Source organism: Amblyomma americanum, chromosome 6 (genome assembly GCF_052857255.1).
Source record: "Amblyomma americanum isolate KBUSLIRL-KWMA chromosome 6, ASM5285725v1, whole genome shotgun sequence".
NCBI classification, from domain to species: Eukaryota; Metazoa; Arthropoda; class Arachnida; order Ixodida; family Ixodidae; genus Amblyomma; species Amblyomma americanum.
This window is the reverse complement of record NC_135502.1, coordinates 36454409-36471688: the sequence shown is the minus strand read 5'-3', so window position 1 is coordinate 36471688 and position 17280 is coordinate 36454409. Positions and strand designations below refer to the sequence as shown.

Here is a 17280-nt window from a genome sequence, read left to right as displayed (position 1 = left end):
TGATTTGTTTGCCGAGATTTCTGCGCGCCTCCGCTGCCGCAAACTGTGGTCGGGGCTCCTTCTTTTCTTCTCTTTTTAACCGGGCGACGTTAAAATAAGAAATGACCGCGCGCGCATTTCAAAACACGCAGACCTGGCCAGCGCAGCGTCACGCGCCGACCTCTCGTGTCTCGCGCTATCTTGATTTGTTCATTCGTCTCTTGGAAATAAAGAAAAAACGCAGGCTGGCTCTCGCGCCGGCGATTGTTCGCTGCGCCTCGATCCGCCGTGGCGCAGACGACAATGTCTGGGCCGGCTTAATTATAGACCGCCCGCCGGTTGTGCGTGCCCCCCGCCCCTTCCCAGTCCTTTCCGAGGATCTCCTCTCTCTTTCTCCTCCTTCCACCCTCGTCTTCCTGTGCTGTCGTGCTCTTCCGGCTCTTCCCGGGTGCCTCCGATTTTGGAGCTGTCCTTTCCGTCCCTCCATGACCCAATCCGCGCATCCGCTGCCCTATCACTCCTACTTACTGGTAGAATCGGGCAGCTCTCCTCACACATTATCCGTCACACAATAGCCGATATAATGTGAGGACGCTTGGTGCCTTGGTTCTGTTCCGTTCTCATTGACCGACGCGCAGTGCGGCGTCGCTTAAACCAACGATCGTAAGCGAACAGAACAAAAATGAAAAGAAAGGGAATTAAAACGGAATTACTTTGTTATCCCGTTAATGGCACCCACACGCGTGCACACACACACACACACACACACACACACACACACACACACACACACACACACACACACACACACACACACACACACACACACACACACACACACACACACACACACACACACACACACACACACACACACACACACACACACACTCTCTCTCTCTCTCTCTTCGCGGTGACGATAGCCTGATCACTGACACCAACCACCTAAGGGCTCTAGCGACGCGTGCTGTAACGGCGGTCTTGATATTATTCTATTCCCCCCTTTAGCCGTGGCAAGGCATATGCGCCCACAGCGCGCCGTCGCTCGATGTTTGCTCGGTGTTGGATTGCTTCACGGTGGTCTCTTTCTGTGGCCGCGTCTCGGCAATGTTCCCGTCACCTCTTTTCGACCTTACCAAGCTTGGCCGACGTTTATTTAGTTGATTATTCATAGCCGACGTTGCCTCAGTTCCGAATCTTTCCGCACAATAGGCGGAACCTGCATGTCGACTCGGAAGGACTTGTAAGGCCCGCCTGTACCTCTTTTATCGCAAGTTCGTGGCTGCGAGGAAAGACGCGCTAGCCGTCTGTCTTACTCATGCTGGACAGCCGAACCGCGCCCTGAGTGTATGAAAGAAGGAAGTGATGTGAGGGTTTAAAAAGAGTCGCCATAGTTGCATGGGTCAGCACTATTTTCGACTCTGTGGTCATCCTTACAACGTGCACCTGATGCCGCACAGCACACGGGCGCTTCACAGCGCTTACTGTACGTGGGCCGTGGGCAGATTTCACGGCATTCAATGCCCGATTTACAGTGAGTTACAGGGTCACGCGACCTGATGATATGGACATGTGCAGAGTAGGGGCAGATAGTCCTTTCAGCCTGCCTGCCCTACAGCTCACGCGATTCCTTGATTTAGCGCCGACAGCAGCCCCAGTTCTGAAGTGGCCCGCCAGTCGATCGCCCTCTGGTCGGGGGCTTGCCGTCTCGCAGTCGCTCGTTTCTCTGCTCGCAGAGGAGGCGAGTTGTGCCCGCAGGAAGCAAGTTACAGCAGCAGCCCTAGCCGAAACATGCAGCATCTTCGATAGCCGTCTAGGGAATTTTTTTTTTCGCGTTTTGTCTCGACCGAAATGCCGGGTGCCCCGGTCGGGATTCTATTCGACCGCGTGCTTGGCGGCCGAACGCGTAGGGCCTCCGCGATGAATCTTTGTTGCGGGAAGCAAGCGTTCGTCCGCAGCCCGTCACGCTGCTTCTGGCCGGCGGCTTTTCCGCAAAGCCCGCCGTGGAGGAAAAAGAAGCAGCACAGAAAAGGAGGCGGCGGATGTTTCGTCGCGGCTCCTCGCGTATAAATGGCACCGCACCGGTCGATAGCATCGACTCGAGCGCGCCCGCTGAGACGTTGTGATGGGTCGAGACCCCCACCCCCCGCTTTGGTGCTGCGCCTGTGCCGTACGCGCAGTGGGGCAGTGGTCGAAACCAGGCGAACGTAATGAACTGGGAGTTTATATTATAAAGTGAGAATTTTCCTACATATAATCCTTTGATGCGCAGCTAGCGATGTTAATGGACCAGCGCGGTTTTCGTCACTCGGTACTTTCGACGCGGACTAATCGCGCTGAAGCCGTCCCTTCCGGCGTTCCACACATGCACCGTGTGGAAGGGATGCGTTGCTTGCAGGGCGCACTTTGCTGTGCTGTTTGGGACAAATTGTGCAGCCGTAAGCTTTAATGTAGCGCCCATCCTTCCTCGTTGCTCCTGTACACATTCCGGTCGCGTCGTCACCTTGTTTGACACCAGCGCGGAGAAAACACACGGGTGCGTGAAGGCGGCATACAAGCGCTACTTCCTGCTTAATTTTGTTCAAAAGATCGGTCGAAATATATAAGAACATGCAAGGGGAAAGGAAACCAAAAAGGCTTACAAGACAGAAACCGCAAAACCAGGGTCATGTTATCACGCGGTCATGGCTCGGATACGGAATATCTTTTTGCGAAAGAGCAACTGATGGCGCACTTTGGCCTATGTATCTCCAACGACTCCAGTACCTCTCGTGCGATCTGTGTAGTTATACTTGAGGTCTCGAATTCAGGAGCACAGTGGACGCCGCCCCCGAAGTCGCAGTCGCGAACATTGAATCGCAAGATTTTCGCCCATTTCACGCCCAGAGCGGGGAACGTGGCAAAAGGCGGTGGCCTCTTCTTCGAACCTGAGTTTAAACCTCCTTGAAATGGACGACCCATTTTTGATGAGGAATTCGGAAAATGTCATTGAGTTTCTCAATAACCGTGCTAATATGAGATTCAAAGCTTTTTTTTTCCTATTGACTTAAAAAAATCTTTTTTTTTTATTCGCTGCCGCACAAAGGTATCCCGCTATATGTCGAGGAGTGCATCTTGTCGCTCAGCGCTGTCCAGTTTCAGAACTCAGCTGGTGTGAGCGTAAGCGTCTCTCTGGAATTGCTTTTCACGTGAATCCATTGAAAAAATCGGAGTGTAGGTTGTCAGACACGGCATGACAACAGGTATGTGGATTGCGCGGAGGGTATTGTTTGTAAAATGCCTTCGTCATGCGGTCGCTTCTACGTTGGCCAGCGTGGATGATGTTTAAATGAACGACTGCGATGGCATGCCAAGAATGTACGTGAAATGCGTGAGACGCAATTCACAGTCCTGACTGTGACTCCGAGGGTGGCGGCCACTGTGTTTGTGATTTCGAGAGATCTGTAGTTATTGACAGCCACCCTATGTTGGTTCTTCGCAAAAAAAGATTTGGTATCTGTTAAGGAACCGCATGACATCATGACTGGTTTTGTTGCTCTGAGGTCTTGTAAGCCGTCTATGGTTTTCTTTTCTTCTTGCACGTTCCTACAGATACTTCGTCCGATCTTTCGAATAAAATTTCGTTTGAAGGAGCGCTTGCCTGTCGTCTTCACTCATCCGTGCGTTTTCTGCGCGCTCGTGTCAAGCATGGTTTGCCAACTAGCCCAGACTCGCACCTTAAATTAATCATCGTTGCCACTTGACTCTCAGAGGCCCGCGCTTTTTTTCTTTACAGAATAGAGTAGCCATATATACTCACCATTTTTACGACCACGTCATAATCGTGCGATCAGCCGAGACGCATGATCCCCGACTGGGTACGAGAACGAAAACTACCCCAGCAGCACAGCTAATTGGCACAAGTGCGGCAAAGGACCGTCCTACAACCGTCCATATTTCAATGATTACCTGTGCTGCCTGGTTAGCGGGCTGCTGATGTGTGGCACTCCGGTATTTACGGGCCCATTGCGTTCATCCGTGTATCTGAGGGCGGGTCGGTCGGCGCGGGTCAGTTTTCTGGGATCTGTGTGCAGCCTCACAAAAAGTCATGAACGCATGAGTGGTCCCTTCCACGGCATTTCGTGGAATAATTTTTACCAGCCGAAAAAAGACGAAGGACGAGAGGAGAACCTATACACAGGACAAGCCTTGTCCTGCGTACCGGTTCTCCTCTTGTCCCTCGTATTTTTTCGGCTGGTAAAAATTATTCTTCGACACGTGTTACCAACTGGCTCAGCCTTGCTCCGCAGCATTAACCGAAAAAAAAAAAAAGGGATGTATTTTTCCATAGCCGGTTGGTATCGTGGCCGAGGCAATGGAGCGACATTGTTTCCTTGGTGTAGCCATTTCATCCGTGACCTCAGTGCGCGCTTAAAAGGCTCTCTCCTTATTGGCGGAATGCAGTGTTTTAAAGCGCGCCTCGCTTCGGCCTGTGTCTCTCGTGTTTCCTGGTTATTATGTGGCGCCCGTGCCTGCACCGCAGCGCTTTCCGCCGGCGCGCTGTTGATCTCGTTGGCCGCGTGCCACCGAAGTGGAGACTGCGCTTGTTCTGCGGACACGTAACGGGTCACGTTGGGGGGACGTGGGCTTGTGAAACGCGTGCTTTTCGCGGGAGACCTACAGCCGGCTCCGCCCGCGTTTCTCTGGCCTCCCACGCGCCCCCTTGTCTTGTAACCTTGTCTTGCAAGAGCCTGCAGCCAACTGGAAGCACTCGATCGCAAGGGCAGCGAAATTTGAAACGCCCAAGTTGCGCACCACCAGAAAATAGAGAAGAAGCCCTCGTAACGGTGACCGTTGCGAAACTGAGCGCGGAGCAAGCCGCGGCTTTAAAAACTCTTGGGGATTCTGGCGCGCCGACTCTCAGTGCCATTTGGTCCTTTGATTTTCGTTGTTCCCACCCCCCCTCAACGTGGAGACAGTGCGGGAACTTCGCTGTGCGGGTGTCACGACGCTCGGGTGGCATAACCGCGCGATATATACACCTTGTTAGCACTGCCCGTCGGGCCCGGTGCGCAAAAATGCGGCGCATGGCGTTAGAGCGCGGTGCAACTCGAGGCGTTCGTTCGCTGACTCAACTTCGCTTGTTTTCTGAACTGAAGTTTATCGCTTTCTGGAGCAAATGCGAACCAGGGTGGGATGAAGTGGAGAGGGAGGGGCGCAGTTTGAAATGCTCCAGTTCGTTCACAAAAGTGTCCGTCGCAAGCAGTGGCTGGTTGGTGTGTTTCCGTCGCTACTGTAAACCGCTGCACGCCGCGCTAGAGGAAAACAGGCAGGAGGGGGGGGGGGGGGGGGGGGGGTTCGTGCATTGTGGTCTGCAGTAGCCTCTCGGACTTGGATGGATACTGCTAGGCGCCGCTGGCTCGGCCGCGACGGCTCGAGTGGTAGAACCGAGAAAACGAAACGTGTTCACGCAGCGACGAACTTCGTTTTTCTGTCTATCCGTTCTCATCGCAGTACTTTCAGCAACTGCGCGCAGCAGATCGAACCTGCACGTCGACGACGCGGGAGTCGAAGAGCTTCTTGCCGGAGGAGCGAAGGTGGGGGCAGAGCAGCCAGGCCGCTGGCGCGCGCGCGCGTCCCAGACGGCTTCGCGATCGATGTCCGCCGCCCCCCTCCGCTTGTCGGGGCGCCGCTTCCGCCGCTGTCTGCTGCTGCAGCCGCGTGGCGCACTGCGGTGGCTCCTCTCCGCTGGGCGGTGGTGGGGAGACACCAACTGGCGCGGACGCGATGCTTCCACATTCACGTTTATCCACGGGCTTCGTCGCTGCAAGCAAAAAAAAAAAAAAACCGGGCTCGGTCGGTAGGGTTCACGCAAGGTCGAGGCGTCGGCCGGAGGTCACGCACCACCACGTCGACCGGGGGAGGGGTTGCGCGGTCAAGTCTGTCTGTGTAGAGAGACCTCCGGTCGCTCGTCGTCGGCCTGACGACTCCCCGTTGATGTGTGCAGTTCGTAATCCTGGAGACCGCAGGTTCGATCTCTTCCGCCTCGAGGTGCGCATCACGTGAGGGGGGGGGGGGTACAAATTCCCGCGAAGCCATGGCGCTTGGATTTCGGAGCGCGCAGTAAAGAAGGAAGAAGTGCCGGCCTTTTTCGTTTGGGGCATAAAACATGACTGAATTGCCAACAGTCAACGAAACCAAAGAGCATAGGGGACGTTTATTTTGATTTGTGGTGCTGATTACTTGGAAATTAAGTGTTATTATTTTAATGCTTAAAGCGGAAGAAAAAGAAAACACATGCCGCCGGTGGGATCCGAACCCACGACCTCCGAATTTCGCGTCTGGTGGCCTACCACTTGAGCTACGGCGACGGCTGTTTCAGGTTGCCTGCCCCCCTTTTGGGTGTGTACGTGTCATTAACACGCTGAGACAAGACTGACGTCAGTGGCCGCCCATATGGGCCATATTGCTCTGCAAGTCCATCGTGCTGCTGCGCGCCACTCGCCTCCGCTGGCGGCGCTGCGGTCGCTTTGCTCATCTCGCGATCTTTGCTCCTTTGGCGTCGTCCCTGCCGGACGCCGCCGCCGCCCCGGCAGCGTCGCGACTCCCGAACTCGGGTCGCGGCGGTATAGCGCGGGTGGAGGGCTCGGAAGAGAAGCGAGCCAGCAGCCCCGATGGCGTCTTCGCTAGAGGCGGCCGCTGTTGTCAGCGCCATCAGCACCGGCGGCACGTGGTCCACGGACGCTGCCGGACGGCGCCCGTGTCCGACCCGTCCTCCGCGGCCGGCGACGGGGCCATGGACAGCGGGCCGCCCGCCGTGTCGGCCCCGTGTGGCCCCCCGGCCGATGGGGCCGACGAAGGCACCGGAGACGTCGTCGCGTCCGTCGGCAGCCTGTCCTCAGGTGCGCGCCCACCCCGCGTTGTTGTCTTCCCTGCTGCCCTTCTAAAGGACTGACGGATTGCCCGAGGCAGTGCATCCGGATCGCTCAATCAGCGGGGCGACGGCGTGTCCTTTGTCCTCGGTGGCCCGGGGGAAAAAAAAAGGAAAGAAGCGACTGGGGGCCTGACACACACTTGAAATTTCGCAAGACGACCGCTGCGCCAACAAAAGTTGCAGAGGAGGCTCTGTTGCCCGACCAGGCGCTTTCCTCCGTGATGCGTCTCAGCTGGGCGTATTCCACGGCGTCGCGGTTTTTGTAATCGCAATCCTAGTCGCACCCCCGCCCGTGCTGGCAACTCCAGCGGAGCCTTGCCATACGTTAATCACGTGCCAGGCCGTGAATAGTGCTCAAGTGAAAAGCTAAAGAGGCAGAGTGAGGGAGCCTCTCATCATGCCGCTTTGCTCAGAGCCACGGTGCAAGACATCGGAAAGAAAACCTTGCCTACGCTGCTGCCCTTCCCTGTTCATTGCAGGGTCGATTTCGAAACCACTCGGCGACTGGAGTTGAACGTCCTTACCCTGACTCCGCTTGTGCTGGCTGGAGTCAGCTCTTGACCCCCTCGGTATGAAGTCAGAACTAGAACCCATGTCTCTGGCGTTATGGTTGCGCAAAAACAAGTGCTTCCCGCGCGCGCGCGCGCGTGCCCGTCGCATGGCGAAGGTGGGCGTGTGCCCGGCGGTCGGCTGAAGAGGAAAGTGTGGTGCGCTACGCGGAAGCTCTCGATCCCTCCTCGGGCCGGCTACAGTCACGCGGTGCCAGCTGGCGAGCGGTGAACTTTCATGGGCCGGCAGTGAGCGCTGGCATCGCCGGCGGCACCTTCTGTTGTTTGCCCTTCTGTCCCCTGCCCCCCTCCCCCAGTTTCCTCTCCACGCTTTCGCTTTCCCCGACCGGGGAGGGGCCGCCGACTGGCTGGCGCGCTTTAAAATTGGGCGCTGTTCGCTTGCTTTTGCTTGTTTCTCGCTTTCCGCCAGTTGTCGCCGCGCTGTCGCTGAGGGTAGAGTCACGACTCTAGCTGAGGAGTGGCCCACAGCGCGAGAGGTATTGGAATTACCAGGAGGAGGTAGAGGCACAGAGAAGAAAGGTTGCTAGGTCTTTGGTGTGTCTCACCTGCAAAGTGTGACGAGGCAGTAGCGCTTATAGGATTCCGTTTCAGTATAACAGCGCATGTGTGTGCAATAACAGACAGCTCACCATGTGGGCGTGTTTTGTGAAGGACATTATCATCACTGTGAATGCCTCCATTCTTCCCTATTGTAATTAAAGCTTTCACAAGCACATTGAATCTTCGTGATGCAGATTGCTGCTGCAATGCAAAGCTTGTTTTTTATTATCTAAGAACGGTGTATTTATGGGTCGGTCATGGTCTGTGATAAATAGCTGCATGGCTCTTTGGTTAAGGGTTATTGGACATGAGTGTGAAAAATGCAACGTAGATAGCAAGTGTGACTGCCCCCTGTGTGTGCTTTTTAAGTTGTGTTACTATAAATAGCACGTAGCCTCGACTAATATGGAGCATGGCAACCGTTTAGCAAAGAAAAGATGTGCAAGGAGTCTCATTTAGACATTTTCCAGAAATCTGTGTGAACAAAACAGTGTGTTCGGCATTTGCATTTGTGTATGTTCCAGCTACCAATGGAGTAGTGCCAGAAGTTTGGCAGGTGGTCAAAGGATTGTTTTCCAATCCTGTTTGATCCTAGTGCCCAGCAGCAGCAATTCGTGAAGTTGTGAGAAAATTATCTATTGGGTTTAAATCGCATTTGACAGGATGCAGCAGTACTTAGTACTTCTTTGGCTTCTCGGGACCCTTGTGAGTTTGGGAGAAAGAAAGAGACCTCCTTGATGTCCGAACGGCACAGCGATGCAGCAGCGGTAATGCTGGAGGCATGCCTACCAGCGCCTGCTGACATGCAGCCTCCTGCAATAGCAGATGCAGAACAGATGAGTGAGCATGCACAACAGCAAAACAGGGGTGGCCGGTTTACGCCTACTGTCATGTCACATGCTCTTTTTACAGACATGAAAGAGGTCTGTAAGTTAAATTTGAATGTCACTCAGTATTGGCAGCCATTACAAACAAGTTCAAGATGAGCTGTACACATGGTGTCCCATAGTAACCATCATTAGCTTTGCCCGATCTATAGTAGGACACAGGTTTTTTAAAAAGACAGCAGTTGTTAACACGGGGCCACGGTCCGCTGCGTACTGTGTTACTTCGCTAGCCAGTCACAAAAGTAAATGAAATCAGCTTTTTAATGTTTATTATATTAATGAAGCCCAGTATCAAAATTCTAGACCTTATAACTTTTTTCTTGTGATTAGCTTCTTGTTTAGGTGACAAGAGAAGTTTTAACAATGGACTGCTTTTTGTTGTGGAGGAATTCTGTGTGCCAGACCTGAATGTGGGTGAAGCTTCACTGCAGACTTAGGTTGTATCCAACTATAAGCGTAAGTATAATACATAAACAGCAGCCATTGGCAGTGCATGGTAATAAAGGACCTGCCGCTATTGCAACAATAATATTTAAACAATTAATAGAACAGCATCGGGAAAGAAAATGCTTGAGTTGGACTATCTCAATTAACAAAGTTGCCAAAAATTCTCACAATTGACGTCTAATCGGCATTAGCAAATTGTCCCAATTGGTGGCATGGTGCTGCATTTACCCCGTAAGCTGTTGAAACTCACCAGTATTGTCGTACCGATGATCCCGTGCAGGTGAACAGCAGCAGCAGCAGCAAGGGGGCGTGGTGACGGGCGCTGGGGCCAAAGGGGGCAATGCCACGTACGGCCGCCTCGTGACCCAGGACCTGCTGGCAGCAATGGCCACGGATCCCCAACACTTGCCCTTCAAGTTCAGGGACCCCAGCCAGGCGCCCCTGCGGAAGCTCAGCGTGGACCTCATCAAGACCTACAAACACATCAACGAGGTGGGCTTCCTCCCCATCTTCCTCTCATTTGCACTGTCTCTCCTGCTTCCGTGAGCTAGCACGCTGCTGCAGCACGGAGCTCTGGCTTTTGACTTGCGTGGACTGACCTGCCCTCTTTGTCAAGTGTATCACCTGGTGGCTAGTTTGAAGTGGGAAAAAAAGAGTGACTTGATAAGTTAGCTGGATTCGAGAGTGGCTGAAACGAGAGTGACGGGGTGGAAAAGCCAGTCTCGGCATATTGTAACACAATATTCCGTGCATTTGATTGGTCTTTGCAGCTACACAGCAGCACAATTTTGCAATGCTTTGCACTTGTACCTTTGTCATGTCTGCCACACATTTAGCCTTTGGACCTACATCACCATTTTAGCTTTTCATAGCAATCATCTATGAGCACAAGTGGTGCAATGCGTAGCCTAATGCGTCATTCCATGGGAGCCACGAGGTTTTGGTGGCAGTGGAGGTGAAGTTTGACACAACGAAGAAGCACATCTCTCTGTAAAAGTTCTTGGTGGCCCATTGGTTGTCGAAAAGTCACTTACTAGTTATTAGAGATGCAGAAGAATTTTTTGTGCCTAAAAAACTTAGGTATGTTTGCGATGGGGCAGGACTATCTCATGAGGTGTTATCAGTAACCAGACAAACCTGCCTCTGCACTTCAAAGGAGACTGCATTTTTAAAGCGCTGTTACGATGGTCTGCAGTTGAGGTCAGCCTGTTAAACATGCCTGCTCCCTTCATGCGATTTGAAATTGTGAAACACTAAAGGAACAATCTCAGCTGTCTTTTTCCTCCGCCCCACATCCATTTCCTTATGATGAAAAGGTGTACGGGCTTCAGTTGGGTACAATTTGCCTTTTCAGAATGGCTGAGAAATTTTATCTTTGTAATTCAGTGAACTGCTCTTGGATGCGTTGCCAAAAGAGCTACACTCTAATTTAGTGCCATTGGAAATGTTTAAACAGGTTTTTCATCTCCAGGATTTCACTAATGACTTATTTTTGTCTCATAACACAAATTTGGCAATTTTTTTCCTGCTTGTCAAGGTGCATAATGTATGGGGATAAGCTCTTGCATGTCGTTCCTTGTGTGAAACAGGTCTACTATGCAAAAAAGAAGCGGCGTGCGCAGCAGCCCCAAGGAGATGACCAGAGCCACAAGAAAGAGCGCAAGCTGTACAACGAGGGCTTCGATGATGACAACCACGATTACATCATTCGCAACGGGGAGCGATTCTTGGACCGCTACGAGATTGACTCCCTTATTGGCAAGGGTTCCTTTGGTCAGGTGAGTGGCCACTTGGTTCTGCAGCTTAGTATAGGTGTGTTGCATTTGTGGCAGCTTAGGCATTAAGCAAGAGAAGATATCAGAAAGGCTTCATTTCACAGAGCCCTGTTGCATGGAAGTGGACAAGACTTTGCCTTGCAGCAAGCTTTCTGTGATTCCTGCTCCCCCTGTGAACAGGAATCACGAGGTTTGTCTGAATGAAGTGCAGTGGGCTTTAATGGCAACCTGTATTGGCAATTTGCATGGGATCCTCATGCCCTATAGCGTTTAGCTGCTTCAGGAAAGGGTTCTTGTATTCCTTTTAGCTGCTAAGTTGTTTACTACATTCACTGTTATGTCTCTACAAATTTCTTTTTTGTTGTGTCATGTATACAATTTGAAAACCTTTTGTTCTTGTTGTTACTTGTATAACCTCATAGAGGAATGCTTCAAAATCATTTCCTATGGGCTGTTGGGAAATGAACCAAGTGATATGCAGTGCATTTGTATTGAGTTGTTGGGCTACACCTTAGACTGTCCTTGTGCTTTCCTTAACAGGTAGTGAAAGCGTATGACCGAGAGGAACAGTGTTTCGTGGCCATCAAAATCATCAAGAACAAGAAGCCGTTCCTAAACCAAGCTCAAATAGAGGTGAAGCTCCTTGAGATGATGAACAATCATGAAAGCAATGGCACCTGCTGTCATGTGGGCAAGGACAAAATAGGTTGGTGTCTCTTCCCTTTGATGTGGCTGAATTATGCGTTCTTAGTGCAGTATGATATTATGTTGCTCTGCAACCGCTTTGTACGAACAGTATTTCTTGTTCCACTTGCCCCACTAAATATCTTCTGAGCCAAGTTCGAATGCATGGCTGCGTTGTCATGCGATGAAAGCAACCCAGTGCTTCTAGCTATGAAGTACGTCCTGCTACCAAGCTCTCACAATGTTCATGCCAGCGCAGCATTTTCTTTGTACCCTTTTTTTTTTTCCACGTCCGCCGTATTATGCGTGCATATGTGTTCTACCGCGTTTTCTGCGCTGCCTCCTTTGTGATAGAATGTCTCCATCGCAAGCTCGTCTTAAACACTGCAACTTTATGAAGTAATTTATCATAATCTCTTTGTAAATTACTTCACTATTCATAAATTATTTCATGTGAGTCATCAAAGCCATTGAAGGCAGGCAAAGAAATTGATACTTATGATATCATTTTGCAATAAAGTAACACCATCTGAAAGCGCAATTTGTGTAGTGATATCGCTGGCCAGAAAGGCTTGTAAAAGCAGTGAACAAAATTTGTGTTCACTTCTAGTAGAAGATTAAAAAGAGAAATTTGTTCGGCATACGCTCCTGCAAGGCCTAGACACGAATGAGGAAAACAAAGGTTAGAATTAGACGACATTAATAAAGGAATGTCATCAGAAGGCTGAAGCTTTGTACATTTATGTGTGATTGAGTCCAGTTTTATCTTTGTGTACGTGGCTTACACATGGAACCTAAAGTTCAGCATTTTTTCCTTTCTGCTCGTTTCCCCCTGCCCTTTATCCGTGCTTTCCGGTGACAACTTGGTATGCCTCCTTGTTGCTGCCGGGGAACACAGTGAAGTTAAAGGGCCACTTCATGTGGCGCAACCACCTCTGCCTGGTCTTCGAGCTGCTCTCGTACAACCTGTACGACCTGCTGCGCAACACCAACTTCAGTGGGGTCTCGCTGAACCTGACACGCAAGTTTGCCCAGCAGATGTGCACTGCATTGGTGTTCCTCTCCAGCCCGGACTTGAGCATCATCCACTGCGACCTGAAGCCCGAGAACATCCTGTTGTGCAACCCCAAGCGGAGTGCCATCAAGATTGTGGACTTTGGCAGCTCGTGCCAGCTGGGGCAGCGTATCTATCAGTACATTCAGAGCCGGTTCTACCGGTCGCCCGAGGTCCTCCTGGGCATCCCCTACGACATGGCCATTGACATGTGGAGCCTCGGCTGCATCCTGGTCGAGATGCACACGGGCGAGCCGCTCTTTAGCGGGGCCAATGAGGTCAGCGTGCCTTTCATTCTTTTGCAGCAATAACTGTTAATGGCAGTGCTCCCCAGATCCGTGGTGTTGGCCTAGACGTCTGTGCAGCGATGAGGTTTAGGGGAGCAGGAGGGATGTGAGAGGGTATTGTTACTGCTACGCTGTGACCTGTTTGCGATATAGCTTCCTTTTACAGACATTGTCATCACTCATGTAGCAGAACATAACAGCTATTGCTGGGTTCTCACAGTATATGCAGCATGGTGTAAACATCCGTCAGGTTTTTTTTTTTGCTAACCCTTAGCGAAGTGCTTAAGGGTTATGTTGTGCAGATTTTGAAGAGAGAATAGTTGAAACAAAAGCTAACTTTACAGGGAAACTCTACAGTGGTTTGATCAGTAAAATGGTTACAGCACTCGGGTGTCCATGGTTTCAGGGCCTGATTGTAATGGAATTGAGAGAAACTTTGCAGTCAGGCTTGTAATCTGCTTGTCGCACAGCCAGTAGCTGCACTAATAAGGGTTACCCTGATGGGTTCAAACAAGGCATTTTGCAATGTATGAGCCTTGACATCCAGCATGGTTGAACCATTGAGGGAGGTGTCTGCCGGAGGTGGAATAAGAATGTGGCAATGGACACAGGTGCACTGCCATTTGCTGTTGGGCCTATAGTTTCAAAACAGCATAGACTGGCAGTTATCTGTTGTTGGGATGTGCCCGTATGAAAGTTGCAGTGTGTGCTTTCTGCTTCCTGCATATAAGCTTCTTTTTGTGTTTAAGGATTTGCTTGCTGTTTAGACCTATGCGTGATACTGCTTGTAGTCAACATGAAAAAAATTATGGTTGTGGCTGGCTGCCTTGCTTAGGACGCTATAAAATTTTCCACCATTGTGGGGTGGGCACAGCTTGTTTCATGCCGTTATTTATATTGAAGGGGATAACTGGGGCTTATGCTGGGGATAGCTGCCATTTATTATCCTCTAGGCTACGTGGGTGGTGTTATATTGGAGTAGAGATACAGACAGGTCTGCTGCCGAGCAGCTCGAAAGGTGGTGTGGTGAAACGGGCCTTCTGCTGAGAGTGAGGGGGAAATGGCGACTGCGGGAATGTGTGCTTGAGCTGTTCCTAGCTTTGGAGTTGGTTCACTTGTTGCTGGTGTAGCTGAATAGCAGTGCGACGAGGGCTCTGACCCTCTTTCTTTACCACAGGCTGAGTATGCCGCTTTGTTGTGCAGGTGGACCAGATGAACAAAATAGTGGAGGTGCTTGGGCTTCCACCCAAGGCTCTCTTGGACAAGGCCCACAAGGCACGCAAGTACTTCGAGAAGCTTCCAGACGGCAGCTATGTGCTCAAGAAGACCAAGGACGGCAAGAAGGTGTGTCGCAACGGGCATTATCTTTTCTGTTTGGTTATGACTTGCTTAATGAACGCACTCATTTTTCGGTTTTGCAGAATATAATTTTTTTATATATATGTTACCTTGCATAAGGGATTCATCTCTCAGATATTTGTATTTGCAGTATTGCAGATTTTGGGAAGGAGATGGTGTGTGCGAGATAATACGAAGGTGCTCCAAGTTTGTCCTTGGAATTTGTGCCACTTGCTTTCTTGCAGGAAAAAAAAAGTGTGTTCTCTTACACTGGCACTTTCTTAATTTAGGTTTGTGTCAAGGAGCTGTTGGCATTCTTTTTCAGAGCTGCCTACTCTGTCTCTTGTAATGTTGTAAATATGTAGTACAAGAAAGATGCATCCAGAACTCCAAAAGGAGTAGTGGGGCCACCGTCCAGTTCTTTTGAACTAATAAAGTCTCTTCGCTCAATGTACGGTCGCAGCCATATGATATGGAGCACGCTTCGGCGACAAAGCTCCTAGAAAAAAATTAGGAGGGAATTTATATGACCACTGGGAAGTTCCACTGGAGTGCTCGCATATAAACCCAAGAAACCTTGACACATGTTCAGCGGGAACGCGTGAGAAAAGTTCAAATATGCCGACACTTGCTCCGCTTTATTTCGGCTGCACTTGTGTGCACTGCATATCATGTGCAAGTTAGATACTGTCAAGATATGTACAGATGTGCAGGTCATAGTTATTAAGTTCATGGGTTGTTTATCAATACATTCTGCCTTCTTGTTTGAGTGACTTGTACTGAAAAGTTTTGCCCATTTTTTTTTTTGTCACCTACTCTACAGCACTGTTCTGATGCACGTGTAGACGTTGTAATGGTAATTCTCAAAGCAGGCATCCTTTAATATTCAGACTGAAGGCCAGTATACGGACAGACTTTTATCATAAAGGAGAGCACTGCTCTTCATGCACTCTCTTGCTGTGCGGAGGTTGCTGCCGTTTCTTGCCCTAATCCTTGGCTTCCTCTGTTGTGGCCCTTGTTTACAGCAGTACCGTGCCCCTGGTACCAGGCGGCTGCACGAAGTGCTCGGCGTGGAAACAGGAGGCCCCGGAGGGCGGAGGTTGGCCGAGCCAGGGCACTCAGTCGCAGACTACCTAAAGTTCCGCGACCTGGTGCTGCGCATGCTTGACTATGACCCCAAGGTGTGGCCCCTTTCCTTCCTCATAGAGCTTTCCACACACTGTGTCACCCTGTCTCTTATTCTCTTGGCACTGGAACAGAAGTCAGCCAGTAGCAAAAAATCAAGGGGGGCACAAATACTGGAAGCAGTTCAAGCGTTGGAGCGGTGCATGATTGGCTAGTGGTCTTGGTAATTGCATGGTTGGTTACCATCATTGCTGTAGTGATAGGTGTCATCGTGTTGGTTGCAAGACGAGAGCATAGTGATTATGCTCTGAACAGTAAAGAGCGTCCAACCACAGAGCAAAGAACCCAGTGAAGTTCATTGAAATCGGAAAAAAGGTGCGGGAAATGTAAGCAATACAAAGTATAAGCCCATGCCTGATGCCATTAGACCTAACCAGCATGACTGAGTCGAGCCAAACAGCCAGCTTCTGTCAGTGTCACCGAGAGCAAGGTGATCAGGCTTCTTACAGCAACCTCCCAACATCTGTCAACAGCTGTGTTATGAACACATGGAGTATATGCAGCTTTCTTTAAATCACTTTTTTTAGGGGTTAAACAAATGCTTTTACACTTGAAATACTGTGACTGTGGGAACCAAAGTTTTTGTGAAGTGAACAAATAATGTACGAGCGGTCTAAGGAAAAAAAAGTGCCCTTGTGAGAGTGTAATGAGATTGGAGCCACCTTCACCCTGACAAGAATTGGCACATTTCAAGAATCTTAGCTTTGTAAACTGTGTTCAAGCTTGCTTCAACTTCCTGCTTGCATTTTCCAGGGGCGCATCACACCACATCACGCACTGCAGCACTCATTCTTTCGGCGCACGGCAGATGAAGGCACCAATACATCGACATCACCGGCTGCATTGGAAGGGAGTGCATCAACGGCCGCATCTTGTCTCATGCTGATGGCGCCACAGCAGGCGGCCCTCAACAACGGCACCTCTTCGGCCTCTTCCTCATCAGCATCTTCAGGTGCAAGCTCCTGTGAGTGGGCCCCTCTGGGGAGTCTTTCTTCCCATGGCAGTCCTTGCCCACTGGTGTTCCTGTAGTAATACTCACCAGTGCTCAGGCTGGCATGAAGCCTCCCGACAGAAAGGTCACTGAAGGACTTTAAGGTTTAAAAAAGTTATGCCTGCTCATGGTATTGCCAATTGCTTTGATTAGAACATGCTGCGGAAAAGAATGTACTCAACGAGCTGTTCGACAAGAACAGGCTCATTTGATCAGGGTTGTGCATATGTATGATGTGCGCAGTTTGTGATGTCGTGGAGCTCATATGACACTGACTATACTCCTTGCTTCTTGCTGCCCCTTTTTGCTCCGACTTCAAATTATTTTAATTTAATGTCGTTTTAATTTATTTTTTGACCTTGAGTCATTTATTGCTGATAGTTTGAGTTCAGTACCAGGAAGAAAGCAAAAATTGTGGTGAAGGCAGTGACAGGTAGGTGACACAAATGCTGCCAGAAAGCTTGTTGACTTGTGGCATGTGTTGAAGAGACAACAGTGACACAGAGCAAAGTACTGCGCCTTGCACACCACAGTTTTTTTTATGGCTGAATTTGGGCACAGCTCAAGAACAGCAAAGTGAACTCGACAAATGCCCCTGTAAGGAGGCCCTCCAACTTTTGATTTTGGCTTA

General features: G+C 50.5%; 1 protein-coding gene across 9 annotated transcripts in view; it reads left to right on the top strand.

The window, feature by feature from the left end:
• The window catches only part of mnb (minibrain), a 102369-nt gene that overhangs the window by 79333 nt on the left and 5756 nt on the right, over positions 1–17280 (top strand). For 6 of the 9 annotated variants that reach the window (XM_077669089.1, XM_077669086.1, XM_077669088.1 and 3 more), the window contains 7 exons: positions 9616–9827; positions 10925–11113; positions 11651–11816; positions 12693–13126; positions 14339–14479; positions 15499–15654; positions 16412–16622. In XM_077669089.1, the coding sequence (XP_077525215.1) occupies positions 9720–9827; positions 10925–11113; positions 11651–11816; positions 12693–13126; positions 14339–14479; positions 15499–15654; positions 16412–16622 (1405 nt within the window). In that variant the 5' untranslated portion in view covers positions 9616–9719. Of the gene's footprint in view, positions 1–6422; positions 6861–9615; positions 9828–10924; positions 11114–11650; positions 11817–12692; positions 13127–14338; positions 14480–15498; positions 15655–16411; positions 16623–17280 lie in introns of those variants that run through there. The other 3 variants (XM_077669083.1, XM_077669084.1, XM_077669085.1) reach the window with 2 other exon arrangements.